At 43.5% G+C, this 15,275-nt stretch overlaps 1 protein-coding gene across 1 annotated transcript in view; it reads left to right on the top strand.

Moving 5' to 3' along the window:
- dscama (Down syndrome cell adhesion molecule a) overlaps positions 1–13,721 on the top strand; it is a 113,503-nt gene extending 99,782 nt beyond the window's left edge. The window contains exons 17-34 of the mRNA XM_085364833.1: positions 421–491; positions 1,709–1,952; positions 2,235–2,381; positions 5,351–5,506; positions 5,902–6,035; positions 6,734–6,887; positions 7,419–7,536; positions 7,678–7,841; positions 7,939–8,037; positions 8,124–8,312; positions 9,269–9,559; positions 10,399–10,575; positions 10,666–10,696; positions 10,801–10,916; positions 11,001–11,159; positions 12,167–12,364; positions 12,494–12,796; positions 13,342–13,721. Of these exons, the coding sequence (XP_085220959.1) occupies positions 421–491; positions 1,709–1,952; positions 2,235–2,381; positions 5,351–5,506; positions 5,902–6,035; positions 6,734–6,887; positions 7,419–7,536; positions 7,678–7,841; positions 7,939–8,037; positions 8,124–8,312; positions 9,269–9,559; positions 10,399–10,575; positions 10,666–10,696; positions 10,801–10,916; positions 11,001–11,159; positions 12,167–12,364; positions 12,494–12,796; positions 13,342–13,721 (3,131 nt within the window). The remainder of the gene's footprint in view (positions 1–420; positions 492–1,708; positions 1,953–2,234; positions 2,382–5,350; positions 5,507–5,901; positions 6,036–6,733; positions 6,888–7,418; positions 7,537–7,677; positions 7,842–7,938; positions 8,038–8,123; positions 8,313–9,268; positions 9,560–10,398; positions 10,576–10,665; positions 10,697–10,800; positions 10,917–11,000; positions 11,160–12,166; positions 12,365–12,493; positions 12,797–13,341) is intronic.
- The last annotated feature ends 1,554 nt before the right edge of the window (positions 13,722–15,275 follow it).

Below are 15,275 nucleotides of genomic sequence, written 5' to 3'. Positions count from 1 at the left end.
AAAACTCGGTGTAGCAAAAACGCACGATGAAAGACAACAATCAGAGTGTGACCAACGAATTAGAGACAGGAGGCAAAAGGAGGTGAAGAGCCAACTGTGTCACTTCATTAACAGCCCGGTGACATCAGCCCATCGGCTCTGATGCATTATTGAACACACGCTGACCCTGCACTAAAAGCAAAACTTTTCAATTAGCAGCCTCGGTAGTAAATGTCACACTCTGGTCAATAGAGAAAAGCAGGAGGGAAATTACCCCCCCCCCCCCCCCCCCCCCCAGTGCTCCCCACTCTGGCAGCCTCCCCTCACCCTCAGCAGCCACCTACATATACAAGCTCCATATATTTATCCACAGCCTCACTCATTCAGTTGGTTCGATGTGCACACTTTAATCAGACGTTTATGTCGTTGACATGATCTCAGCTCCTGATGGTCCACCTCAGGATGTGCAGCTGGAAGCCCTCTCCTCCCAGAGCATCCGAGTCACATGGAGGGTGAGTTCAGCTGATCCTGTGTGTTACCATAGACTGAATGTGTGCAGTCTTTAGCTGTATACATATTGATACAGATTTATCTCCAAATCCAGTGCTGTTCTCTCCACTGTGTCCATAAGCATTTAACCTGCTGCTCCTGTGGATTAGCTCAGCAGCGAGCAGAGTAGCTCAGCTCAGGTGTTTCTTTATTTTACTTTGAGGATTTGAACCAGTTTGCTGTAGGATATTTTATTACTCTGCTTTTTCAGAAGAAGTTACAATATTTGCATCTCTCATCTGCTTAGTTGAAAGTCGGGGAATCCATTAATTTGCAATGTGCAATAACATGTGGTCTTGTTTAAAGCTTGCATTGTTGTATTTCAAAGCAATTCAATTCATGCATCCACGTCATGCTTTCACAAATGGCACACTGCTACGCTTTAAATCAGCGGTCCCCAACCCCCGGGCCTCGGACCGGTACCGGTGCATGAGTCGTTTGGTACCGGGCCGCGAGAGTTGAGGCTCAGGTGTGAAATGTATAGTTTTCAGGGTTTTTAATCGGTTTTCAGCGTTATTTTGTTATCGTTTTTATCGTTAACTCGGTTTTCCTGGGTCTTTTCACGTGTGTTATGAATAAATCTTCTTTTTTTCGGTACCGGTACTAGTTTTATTTTGTTGTATTTATCCGCGACACCTTAAAGGCCGGTCCGTGAAAATATTGTCGGGCATAAACTGGTCCGTGGCGCAAAAATGGTTGGAGACCGCTGCTTTAAATGGTAAAAAAGTGCACATTTTCTCTCAACCAGCAAAAAGAAAAGGTTTGTGCTGGTGCTTCAGTTCTCCCAGTAAATGATTAAGAAAGACAAACAGAATGATTTGAATATAAATCATTTGCAGCATTACAACATTTTCTTTTTCTTCAGCAGAATGAGGAATGCATTTGGATGCATCACCTACTTGGTGTCATGTATCGTTACACCTTCTTGTTTCCTGCCCGTACTGACCATTCAGACCTAAATACGCCCTTAATGCATTTTTGATTGTGTTTTGGTAGGTTGGGTGTTACAAACAAGATGGATTTCATTACCAGATGTGAACAACACATGATAGGAGCATGAGTGGAAAAAATCTGATTAACTGACAAATTATCTGTGTGTGTGCTAGCACTCCCTCGTTAGCACAGTGTATATTTAATTCAGCCAGAAAATCTCTAATGAGTGTTGTCATTTTTCTGCCAGCCGCCCAAAAAGCACCTCCAAAATGGGGCCATCAAAGGCTACCAGGTAGGCTACAGGGAGTACAGCTCAGGAGGAAACTACCAGTTCAGTGTGATCAGCGTGGAGACCACAGGGGACAATGCAGAAAGCCTGGTGTTGGATAATCTGAAGAAGTTCACCCAGTATGGAGTCGTGGTGCAAGCCAGTAACAGCGCTGGGACGGGGCCGTCTTCCACCGAGGTGGCTGCTACCACACTGGAGGACGGTAAGAGGGGAGGAAATAAAACTATTCTTATTATTTGCAGTTTCACATCAACATTTTAATGAATGAGAAATGTTGTACGCAGAAAATGAGACAAAACCCTTGATCTAAATACAGCACGAATACATTTGGAGTATCACATTACAAACACAGCTGTGAAGGAGCCAGGTAGCGTGGTTTAATGTTGCAGCTATTTGTGAGGATGTAACACAACCTAGTGGAGATCACTGGGTATTACGTGTGTTGTCAGTGTTTGTTTTTATACTCTGGGTTTTTTCTACTCAGTGCCCAGTCGTCCCCCAGAGAACGTCCAGGCTGTTGCGACTTCCCCAGAGGTCATTTCACTATCCTGGCTGACGCCTCCTAAAGAAGCTCTGAATGGCAACTTGCTGGGATTCAGGGTTATCTACTGGGCCAACCTGCCTGATGGAGGTACACGCACACACACACACACACACACACACACACACACACACACACACACACGAGAGCATGCAAACCTGAGTTTAGATTAACATGCATTTTACAAAAATGCATCTCAGTCTCCAGAAATCTGCACTTCCTCCTCAAATAGAGTATAATTATAAACTATTCCTGATAGCATTTTTTTCATGAAAACATATACACACACAGGTTGGTGTGATCTGCACTACTATGAGTCTGCTTCCAATCAGAGCAGAGGTGGATAACCCTGTCCGATGCACCTGTGCAGGGGGCACACCTAGCCTGCTAGCATGTCTGAAGGATCAGTGTGTGAGCTAAGAGCCAGATCAAGCCACAAGTCAGAGAGAGCTGCGTTCCCTGGACAAGGATCACCTGATCTGTTAGCACAAGTGCAGTCAGTGGATAAAGAAATGTCAAGAAATGTAGGTCAAAGTCATAACATCCAACAAGGATGAAGGGGCATCCGTTTTATAATTATTTAATACATCTGTTCATTTAATATGTTTCCATTTAACATTTTAATATGCTAAAGATTTGTATTTCTATTATTTTATCCAACCACGGTTTTTATTGTTTATTTCAATTCAATTCAGCTTTGTTCAGTCACCTCTAAGCACCTCTAACAACCTCTATGAGCAAGCACTCGGTAGTAGTGGGGAAGGAAAAACTCCCTCTTAGCAGGAAGGACAACCATCTGCTGTAATTCCTGCATTCTTGTGGACTGATGTTCTAATTTGTTAGTAGCTACAAACAGATAAAAAAAATAGGGATGAAGCTAAGATTTGTGCATAAAACATTTGATTTGTTTGTGTCGGTGAATGAGGCCCGCTGTTTTCTTACATTTAGATCCCCACACTGAGCCTAGACCAAATAGTTTTACTTGACCAGTCCACATCCAAGGACACTCTGACAGCTTCACTGTGGTTTTGGAGCGTGTTGCCCAATTACAGCAGACTTAGTGGTCCTAGTATTCTGAGATGTCCTTGGGCAAGATATTGTTGATGCCAATGGCAGGCCATCACTTCTGAGGCTATTACTGTAAATATGTGCACGTGTAAAAAGATTTATAGAATTGCTAAGGTTAAGCAGTGCTCTAAGTTACCATCCTGACATGCCGGCTCAAAGCGTTACTGCGTGTGACTTTTTCTTGGTCATTAGAAACAAGTAGCTTTTAGTGTAGATACTCAGATGGATTTTTAAGGCATGGCATAACCTTCACTGCTGGCCAACAGGCTGTATGCTGATGGAAGGCGGACAGCATAGCATGGCAGTGTCAGCCAGATTGCTTGTGACAGCATGATTACCTTTGCCCCTTGCACTGTCACATCACATTGGCCTGCCTACAGAACATGAACGCTCAAGACTTGACAGCCATGGCTAGTTTGCATGGTAACAGTGAATGTATTCTCAAAGCTACATTAAAATGCTATTATTTGTAAATATTTGTGTTTTTAATTTTTTATATATACTGCAGCCTAACAATTAATATATTGAGCTGTTTATTGCACTCAGTGCCAGACAAGTGTAGTACATCAGGATGATGGAATAATCTCATTGACCAGCAGAGGGAGTTATAGAACCTGCAGCGGTGCAGGCTGTGCCGGTGTTGCAGTTTGTAGGACAAGAACAAACTGGATGTTATGACTTTGTTCATTTGTTTTTGTTTTTGTTTTTTTGTAAATACTTCTGTTGAGTAAGAGAAATCAAAGTATCTAAACTCTAAAAGACAACAGAACTGAATTTTTGAATACTCTGCCAGTGATTTTCCTGCTTATTCAGTCTATTTTTTCTCCATAATGTCAGCAAAACAGTTAAAAAATTAGAATGTAACATATTCAAATTGCTTCTTTTGTCTGACCAACAGCCTAAACAGCCAAAAACTATTATCTTCAGCAATTATGTCAAACAATGAACAGCAGCAAGTCATCACACCATCTGCAAATATCCTTTTGGCTCGGAAAAACAATTAATCCACCGTTCGAATCAATTAAAGTCACGGGAGAGCTGCAGTTATCTCGCAGTTGCAGGCACCAGAAAAATACGGGCCTCTGATTATTGTCACTTTTCTTTATCGGGATGTGGTTCCAGTTTGATGCAAACATAATTTTTTGATTTTAAATTTTTTTTTTTAAATTTTTGTTCCTGGATATGAAGACTGTGGGCCAGACACAGACAACCACAGTCTTGGTTAACCTGTACATCCTATTGTGTTTTTCAAGTGTTTTAAACGCTCTCCTCCTTAATGAGGAGAAGAGCAGTAGCTGGGGGTCCGTTATAGATGGAGTGAAATGAAAAACTAGAACTGTGGACGAGAACACATTGTGGTGAAGGAATACAGACACATTGAGGTGTTGATAATCCAGAAGTTAAGAGCTGAGGGAACCATGTACGCTTGGATCCAGACTTGTTTAAATTTTGTGACTGAATATGAAATCATCTCAGGCTGTGCTCGCTTAGGCCTGATATTACTTTTATGTATTTGAGCCTCTATATTTTAGTAGTCACATGTTTGGACCAGTGGCAACCTGTCACATAACGGGATTATTTACAACAGGAGACATTATGGGGATTTTTGTTTTCCACAAAAATTATTCAGGAACCAGAATATTCTTACATATACTGAAGCCCGATTTAATACTGCTGTCAGTGTGTTTAGAGGATAAATCTGAATTTAAACAAGTTCAGAACCTAAACATATAACTGTTTAGGTTAACAAAGAAAGACTTTTAAGTTTCCTGAAGATGTCTCCAAGGTCCTTAGATTACCATGACCTGGATGAGTGAGAGCCTACACAGACATTATATGTGCAGTTACCGTATTCTCAGTCTCATTTTTTCCAGTTGATCCAGTCAAACATAAACAGTTTAACATGTCAGAAGTGAACAGAGATGTGTAGACACCACGCTGATTTATTCACTATTCTCCAAACTCATCTTCTTCTGTTTTCTGTTGGCCAGAACTCGGAGAGATCAGGAACGTGACAACCTCTAAGCCCTCACTGGAGCTGGATGGATTGGAGAAATATACCAACTACAGCATCCAGGTGCTGGCCTTCACCAGAGCTGGTGATGGTGTCCGCAGTGAACAGATTTACACCCGCACCAAGGAGGATGGTAGGCCGATTAAGTCACCTCTCCAAATAAAAAGGCAGCTGTCAGGTTGTAGCGAGCTTCTGTCATAGAGGTTGTTTCATGGTCAGGTTATGCTAAGATCTGTGCTAAAGTGAATTTGACTCACTGCCTCAAGGAATTACAATATCTCCCCTCTTTACACTAAATGTCAGTTTTTCTAGACCAACAGTATTTTACTGGGATAAAAATGAGGCAGGATCCTAAATATACTTATTAAGTAGAGAGCAGTAAGTCTCGCATGCAGCAGAGAGAATATGTTATGTGGCCATCTGTTATCTAGCTGTATAATCAGTGTAAAAAGAGCCATAAAAATCTTTCAAGTATTAATATTAGCTTAATGTACGGAGTATATCAACTAAATTATCTCATGCTTTCAGTTCCCGGTCCTCCGGCGGGGGTAAAGGCAGCAGCTGCATCCAACTCAATGGTGTTCGTGTCCTGGCTTCCTCCTCTCAAAGTGAACGGCATCATCAGGAAATACACCGTTTTCTGCTCCAACCCACACCCCACGGTAAAGCACATCAACAAAGTATCATTCAAAAAGACAATGTTACACTGTTACACATTGTTGCAACATTGTTTGTTCGTTTTTTAATTCAAGTTCCGGTTTTAGAGCTAGCTAACCAGGAAGATAACCAGGAACCTGGAGCTTCGGCTCGAAGCAAAGATGACTTATGTTTGTTTAATAATTACAGTAAAAGTAAAGTAAAAACAAAAGTTTACAAAAAACAGAAATAATTAGTAATTGTGTGGGTTTCTTTAGCTTTAAAGAGCTTTACACCTGCTCAGCATAATGCTACAGCACCCTAAGTTTTCATAGCCCTGCATATCAGGACATTTAGAACCATTTATTTATTACTATTTGAAGCATTTATCACACAAGAAACTGTAAATATGTGATGTGTCCTAAAGATGTGTGTACACACAAGGCATGAACATGTGAAACACAAATATTTGTAGCACCTAAACAACTATAACATTTGCAGAGGTGTACAAAAAAATCACAGATAGTGAATAAATGTGAACTCTGGCCAGTATAGTTTGAGCTGTTTGAGAACTGGTCGTGGACAGCATCAGTCCAGCTGGGTGCAAACACGATATTTGTTCATTACTGGTTTGGGCTCAGTAGAAAACATCAGCATGTGTAGTTTTACCCCTGAATGTTTTTTTATGCACTGGAGTCATTTATGAACGTCCTCCCTCCTCCAGGTGAGCAGTGAGTTTGAGGCGGCCCCAGATGTATTCTTCTACCGCATCCCCAACCTGAGCAAAAACCGTCAGTACAGCGTCTGGGTTGTTGCAGTGACTGCTGCGGGCCGTGGAAATGCCAGCGAGATCATCACTGTCAAACCCATGGCTGAGGGTCGGTGGAGCTACTCTCTTATAAAATGTGCTTTTCAATGCTGAACAGCTCTCTGTTGCCTGGTATCACGTTTGTGAGCTCGAAGTGCAAAGTGGATGCGTAAAATGTGCAGTTTGGGTAAAAATGACTCTTATGACAAGGAGCATTACTAAATGGGAATAATGCTGCATTTGGCCCTGGGAACATGTTGCATGTTCTGTAAACGCAGATAAGCTGATGCATATACCAACAGGTCTTTATTGTCTGGAGTCAGCTCCTATATTAAGCGCCCGCTGCAGAGCTTTCTGGTCTTGCACTGTGCATATCTAATACCAGTTTGTGATCTTTGCAGTTACGATTCTTTCTATTGCTCCCCTGTAGAAAGTTGCAATAATTGTCACAGAAATGTATTCTTCACTAGTTTCTTTAAGAAGTCTGTCAGGTTAGACATGTGTGAGCACACCTTAAGTTAAATTCTCCATCTGAAATATTTAAACAGGAACACATGTCTTTGAATTTCACTGCAGGCTGATCAGTTGTGTGTTTTTGCAGCTCCGGCTCGGATCCTGACCTTCAACAGGACCGTAACGACCCCCTGGATGAGGGACATCTTGCTGCCTTGTAAGGCAGTTGGTGATCCTTCACCAACCATCAAGTGGCTGAAGGAGATGTGAGTAAAATACTAATCACTGAGGATCACTGAGGATCTTTTCACAGCTGAATATTTGTGGATATTGTCTCCTTAAAATATCCAGTGTCTGTGTGGCACACTAGAAGCTGAAAGTTAATCGTAAATGCATCTCTGCCTCAGCAACGGGACCCCAGCACCCGTTGTGATTGACAGCCGGCGCAGCGTCCATACGAACGGCAGCCTCGTTATCCGCACAGTGAAAGCAGAGGATTCTGGGAACTACACATGTGTGGCCAGTAACAGCTTTGGGCTGGACAAGATTGTCCTAAACCTCCAGGTTCAAGGTGAGAATTACAACATGGGCAGAAAGACAAAAGAATGACACGTTATCATCTTTTTCAGTGCTAGATTTCTTTCTTTAAATCCTGCTGTTTCCTTCAGTTCCTCCTGACCAGCCTCGCCTCACAGTGACCAAGACAACCACCACCTCCATCACCCTCTCCTGGATCCCAGGAGATAACGGTGGCAGCTCCATTAGAGGTCAGAGAGATTCTGCCTGTCCTTCTCTGTCACTGCTTTTTTTACCATTTGATTTACATTCATGTCTCCATCTGTGCCACCTTCAGGCTACATCTTGCAGTACTCAGAGGATAACAGTGAACAGTGGGGTAATTTTGCCATCAGTCCAAGTGAGCGCTCTTACAGGCTAGAGAATCTCAAATGCGGCACCTGGTACAAGTTCACCCTAACCGCCCAGAATGCCGTGGGCCCCGGACGCATCAGTGAGATCATTGAAGCAAAGACCCATGGGAAAGGTATGAACTGTTCTTCTTTAAGGGGCATGTTACAGGTTAGTCGTTGTGCAGCCTCCACTTATTTAAAAGTAAACTTAAAATACTTAACAATACAGCAAATGATTGGAGTGATAAACACGTTTTAAAAGGTCAAAGAGGTTTTAACTTTTTTCCCTGAGAAATAATAATATATACGGTGTGATCAAACCTGTGAAGAGCCAAAACCTTATTGGATTTAAACCAGACCGATCCTTCAAAATTCTCATGCATGAGCAGACTGCAGTTATTTTTAGATCATTGCCTTTTAATTATCCTGGATCTTCTCCGGTGCGTTAACTTAATTTTCATTTTTTGGAGCAATGGAAACAACTTTTTAGTGTACTTTGTGCAAACACACAATGGCTCAGTGGCAATTCAGGAGGTTGCACTCCCTCATCGGGGCTTGAGCTGACAGTCTCACCCTGGAGAATAAATTCTCATTGTGGACTCCTCAGCTGTAGACTTTCTTACCAGGACACCCAGATCCTACCACCCGCTCAGGTTTCAGACCGCCGCCTGTGCAGGTTTCAGATCCCTGGTGAAATCTCAGAGCGCGCTCGACAGATCCACCAAATTTGAATTTGGTTTCAGTTTCTGAAAACATCCTGATTTAGAAAATAAAGTGATAGCACAGAATGTGTTGCATCTGATTAAGTGTACACACAGTCACTGGTAAATCCTTCCTGCAAATAATGCACTCTGTCACAAAGTTCATGAACTTGACAGTGAGTTTACTCAAATGGCTTCCTTATCACGATAGCTGCCAATGCCAGCATGGGTCCAAATCTCTGAGGTTTCCTGTTTCCAGCACTTTGTTGAACGTATGCAACAAAGAATAAAGACTGTGTGAATGCAAAAGCAGGTCTAATCAAGGTGTACTTCGTCTTAAGCTCTTAATTTTGTGTCTGAATGCTGATTATTTTTCCTTCTTCCCACAGAACCTCAGTACTCTAAAGAACAGGAGCTCTTCACTAGCATCAATGCCACTCGAGTCAAGCTCAACCTGAACGGCTGGAATAACGGCGGATGCCCGATCACCTCGTTCACCCTGGAGTATCGGCCGGTAGACTCGCCCACTTGGACCACGGCACAGCGCACCTCCCTCACCAAGAGCTACGTCCTCTACGACCTGCAGGAGGCCACCTGGTACGAGCTGCAGATGAAAGTCTACAACAGCGCCGGCTATGCCGAGAAGAGAGTCAAGTTTGGAACACTCAGCTATGATGGCAGTGAGTTCACATGGTGGCAGGAGACCATCTGTTTCCCACTCTTTTCTTCACAGGGAGCAGAGTGATTGTCTGTCGTGGGCTACTGAAACCAGCAGGGTACTGTAGCTGCGTGATTCACTGGCTGCTCCAGAGGTAGTATCATGTGAACACTCACACTTTAGGAGGGAATTGGTGATAAAAGCCATAAGTTCTCAGTAACTATAGCATTAAGAGTCTGACTAAGTGTGAGAGTTTGAGGCAAAGAGGAATAAATTACCTTTTCTGTTAATGGCAGAGCTCCAGGCTCAAGGAGACTGAGCCGCCTTTGACAAATCGGGCAATAAAAAGCACATTTCATACCAAATCTAGTGGCTGCAGCTTGGCTTTCATGATGACGCCGCCTTCACAAGCCCTCTGAATTCTAACACAAGAATCAAATAATCTCCTGATCTCCTTTGAGATAAAGGATACCAGCATTACCAGCTCATATTGCACACCAGGGGCTCAGCAGTATTCTACCACAATCACTTCTGAGGAACAAATACTTCATTTCCTCCCTCACTCGCATTCTGCGACTGCTGAAGAGAGGGTGGGGGTGAGCATTAAGCTGTGAAGGATGAGTTCATTGGTACTGAGGTACAGTTGGGCGAAATGAGAACAAAGCATTAGTGTCAATTTGACAAAGGTCAAGCACAACGATTAGGAAAGGGCAGCAGCTTATGGTGAAACACAAAATTTGTAATGCTCTTGACTTTTTTTTACTCATTAGGATTCATTCAGTAGCTTTCATTTAAAGAGACAGATCAGGGGGGTGTCATGCAGGTTGTGTCTCCTGACACTGTCACATGACCTCTGCACAGGTACCATCGCACCTTTAGTGAAGGCGCCCAATGTGAGCGAGGATAACTCTGGGAGCGGTGAGGGTTTGAAGATGATGGTAACCATTTCCTGCGTGTTGGTGGGTATCGTCGTGATCTTCATCGGCCTTCTGGTGCTGAGGAGGAGGAGGAGGGAGCAGAGGCTCAAGAGGCTCAGAGGTGAGATGATGGGGGTCCCCGCACGTGATGGGCGGGTTTCCCAAATCTGCTACGTGCTTGCCTCTAACATTTTCTCTTTATGTTTCCTAGATGCAAAAAGCTTGGCTGAGATGCTCATGAGGTAACATCTTCATTAAGCCGTCATCATTTACCTCAGCATGCACACAGACGCAATTACAGATCTTTTTACTTCCACTCATTTTTCATCTGCTCTGTGCTTCTCAGTAAAAACACGCGTCCAGCAGAGCCAATTAACAAACAGCAGCAGACGCTCCGCATGCACATCGATATCCCCAGAGCCCAGCTTCTCATCGAGGAGAGAGACACCATGGAGACTGTTGGTAAGCACGCAGCGAGCACTGGTGACACAGGACATAATGTACGATGGCGCGCAGGCTAAGTTTGTTTCTGCTGCTGTCTCAAAGATGACAGGTCCACTGTGCTACTGACCGACAACGACTTCGGGGAGACACAGAAGCAGAAGTCGTCCACAGTCACCCACACTGTCCACTACCAATCAATCTCCCAGGCCACTGGTCCACTGGTAGACGTGTCTGATGCCAGACCAGGAACTAGTAAGTCCAGTACGGACTCTTTTTTTAACTTCATAATACATTAAAATGTTTATGTGTCCTTTTATTTTCCCAGAACTCTCTCCTTTCATGAACCTTCCCTCTGTCACTTTGCCTTTTGTTTTGGAAGTTATGAGGATTCATTGAAAAGCTCAGCAGACTGCTGCCACACTCATACGCCACATTATGCTGCTTCATAGTTACAGTGCTGTTGCCATGCCTGCTGTTCTGGAGTCAATAAGGTGTTTCCTTGTGGAGCGGTTTCACTACAGATTCTATATTTACATGAAATCCACTCCACAAATAGACTTCAGCTGGTTTATTATCAGGTATAAATAGCTGCAGGATGGCTGCACAAACTATTATTTGCAGGACAGCTTTTAAAGTCAGCGCCATCATCCCTCGGTTGTTCTTTAGCCTTTGTATTTGAACCCCACTGTGGAATTACTGCCACAGAAGCCACAGTATGTTGAACTCAATGCCACAAGCACGAAAAGTTGGACGAAGTTTTGTTGCCATTGGATGACCTCCTTCAGGTTCGAGGCTCCGGGTCACATTTAGAACTGGGTGACTTGGTAATCTTGGTAATCCACACACTCTTAAATCTCTGCGATGCCGTCTCAGTGCAGCAGTAGCTGCTGTGATATCGGCACAGTTAGTGGTAAATTGTGCACCGCCAACATTAGTGAATCAGATAAAGTTCTTGATTTTAAAATTCCTCCCGCCTCTTACATGCAATCTTCTCACTGTGCTCTCTTTATAAATACTGACAACACTTTTTTTACACTCGTGCAACATGTTAATAAATTTGGCTCAATAGCTCTCATGCAGTGAGCTCACCGTTAGTTTTTATTACTTTAGTAATCAAAGTCTGCATAGTGACGCAGAAGAAAATCCACTGTAATCCCAGAGACTATATACTGTTGCCACTCTTTTCTGTTGTAATCATGACCATTTCATTGAGCCAAGTTGTTGCTCGACCTGTTTAAATACCTTGCGTTTCTCTGCCTCGCTCTCAGACCCGACAGCCCGCCGCACAGCCAAAGCTGGCCCAGCTGCTCGCAACAGGTACGCCAGCCAGTGGACCCTAAACCGCCCCCACCCGCCAGTCTCCTCTCACACTCTGAGCACTGATTGGAGGCTGCCCACACCCAGAGTGGCAGGCTCTGTTGACAAGGAGAGTGACAGCTACAGCGTCAGCCCATCTCAGGACACAGGTAAATGACACAGAGCTGCTCTGTGTGACCCTACGTGTCTAACAGCATAGCACCTGTATTAACCTTCACAAAATGCCATTGCACTAATTCTAACAATGATCCACTCCACTAACTCTGGGCCTGATCCAGACCGTGCACGGAGCAGCATGGTGTCAACAGAGAGCGCCTCCTCCACTTACGAGGAGCTCGCCAGAGCCTACGAGCACGCCAAGATGGAGGAGCAGCTGCGACACGCCAAATTCACCATCACTGAATGCTTCATTTCTGACACTTCGTCAGAGCAGATGACGGCAGGCACCAACGACTACACCGACAGCCTGACCTCCAGCACACCATCCGAATCAGGCATCTGCCGCTTCACCGCTTCCCCACCCAAGCCTCAGGACGTCAGTCGGGTTATGAACATGGCCGTGCCCAAGGCTCACAGACCGGGTGAGGCCAAGCTGTCCAGAGGCCACACGTCAGCCTGCCTGAAACTATAACTGCTCAACATCTCTAATGTTTACCCCTAATATTAACACCAGCAGTGAATTCATTCAAGCTGATAGTCGTCTTATTTAAAGTGAAACCACAAGTCGAATCTGAATGAAAACAACTTGGACACAGATGCAGAAGCATTGTCTAAAAATTCATTATAAATGTGGCAAAAAAGAAAGGCAGCGATATCTGCTTTAAAAGGCACAGGAACGTTTTGATAGTGTGAGCAAATCCCAGCCATTATAATGTAAATCCACATGAATGAAACTGTCCATTACCTGATTAGCGCATGCATTAGTGCATTACTGCTGATTTGGTGTTTTGTGCATTTCAAAATAAGAGTGCCCAGTTATTCCACACGCCTTCAATGTCACAGGAGTGGAAGAGTAATTTGGCTGAAAAGAATAAGCAGGATTATTTTAGCCTGATAAGAACAGGGTGAGGTTGTTCAGGAGTGTCTGTCGTCTTACTGACCCTGCTCTGTGTTTGTTGTCCCTCAGGGGGCGAGCTGGTTCACCTTCCTCCCTATCTGCGCATGGACTTCCTGTTAAACCGAGGCATGTCTTGCTCGGGGTCATCTAGGGGGACAGCTAGTGGGGAGAGAGCGGCCATGGGTCAAGCCTGCCTTGAGCCCCAGAAGAGCCGCTCGCTGAAGCGGCCCTCTCGGATGGCGCCCCCGACACCTACAGAGGCCCCTCAGGCCAGCAGGGACCCAGTGGCCCAGTGGCAACCCGGATCAGCGGCCACACTCCCCCACAGAGAGGGCTCAGAGCTGGCCCAGGCAGCCAAGCTCAGCACCTCCCAGGAGTCCCTGCTGGACTCCAGAGGACATCTGAAACAGAGCAGCAACCCCTACGCAAAGTCTTATACGCTAGTATAACAGCAGGGGCACCTGGGGCGGGACTAGAACTCACTCTAACACTGGACTTAACACTCAAGTGCAGTAAACTGACTTTCACCACACAGTTCTGTATATATGTCCCCTCCCTCCGAGGACGGGGTCACTTTTACTAATGTCCTTTTATTTATTTTAGACTTTTCTTTCACCTCTTGTTTGTATTTTTTGTTTTGTTTTGTTTATTTGTTTGTATCACTTGAGAAAAAAAAATTTCACTCATTTGGAGAGGAGTCCAGTCGGAGCTTTGCCAAACTAATTGAGTAATGAGGGAGCATTTATTTATTCTTGTTCATTCTTTATAAGAAATTGGTGATTATTAATTGTTAGTTGTCAGCTATTATTGATCATTAATTACTGATTACCAAGTGATCTATTATCACCATCACTTCTCCAGTGTTTTCATAAGAACCTGGACATCTTTTTTTCTTCCTCTTTGGTTTCTTTTCCTGGTTTCTGGAAGATGACGATTTGGAGTCATGTTTTTTCCTATGGAATTTTCTTCTGAAGCATTCAGTGAAACTCGGAGAAATCTCGGAACAAAAGCAATTGAAACTAGAGTCCAAACTTTTCAGCTGCTCTCAAATTGTTACTTTTTTTGAAGAAAAAAAAATCTATTTCCTATGGATGCATGGGGACTGACCAATTAAAAGACAATGAGGATTATGATCGCGGCTGGGTGGGCAGCCCAGTCGAGCATTTTGTCACACTATGAAATGATCCAATGTGAAGATTTATTATTCTTATTACTATAAATATATATATAAAAAGAGAAATCACTTTTATTTGTGGATATTACAGGGAAGAATTGATTTGGTTAATAAAGTCCTTAGTCATGTTTGCACATATCTCATTTTAATTAGGAAATGGAGTCTCTGTTGATCTTTCTCTGTGTCCCATTCTCTGATGGTGCAATATGAAAAAAGATATGAAAAGTCTATGGAAACTATTGCTCTATACTGTACTGTAATGATGATAAATAACTATGTTGTGAGTATACTTACAGGGCCGGACACACTCCAGCTTTTGTATTCAGGTGTAGTTTACCACTGCTTGTCTGCCAGGTTGGTAAATGATGTTAGCTAGAACAGGGAGGTTTTTGAGTACTGATGGTTTGCACTTCACAACAGCCCGACTCAAGTGTGTCCAGATCCCTTCTCTCAGTGCACTAGGTAGAGTCTTCAGGGCTCTCACTGTCCTCAGTAGATTTACTGTTGCTGCATTGCAGCAATGCTCCTCTACAGGGAAAAAAAAACGTGAGACAATCCAGCAGAATTCCCCCCTTCGAACCAAACCTATAATGTCTATGGGAAGTATCTGAAAAAAAAAGTTCATGTGGATATATACGTAAGAAACTGTTTTTCTGTTCCTGTCTGCCCTGGCCCGTTTCTGTTCTCTTTCTTTCAGTTAGCCTGAGGGATCCAAAATGCTGTGAGGTCATAATGTCAGTTTCTATGATTAGTTTCTATGATTAACTGTCTTCATTATGATTATACATTTTAACAAAAAAAATGTCACTTTTTATTTTTAACATGAGTG

The sequence above is a fragment of the Diplotaxodon limnothrissa genome, linkage group LG10, assembly GCF_057381915.1.
Source record: "Diplotaxodon limnothrissa isolate DT_005_m linkage group LG10, D_limnothrissa_male_GT1.1, whole genome shotgun sequence".
NCBI classification, from domain to species: domain Eukaryota; kingdom Metazoa; phylum Chordata; class Actinopteri; order Cichliformes; family Cichlidae; genus Diplotaxodon; species Diplotaxodon limnothrissa.
This window is presented reverse-complemented; position numbering and strand designations above follow the sequence as displayed.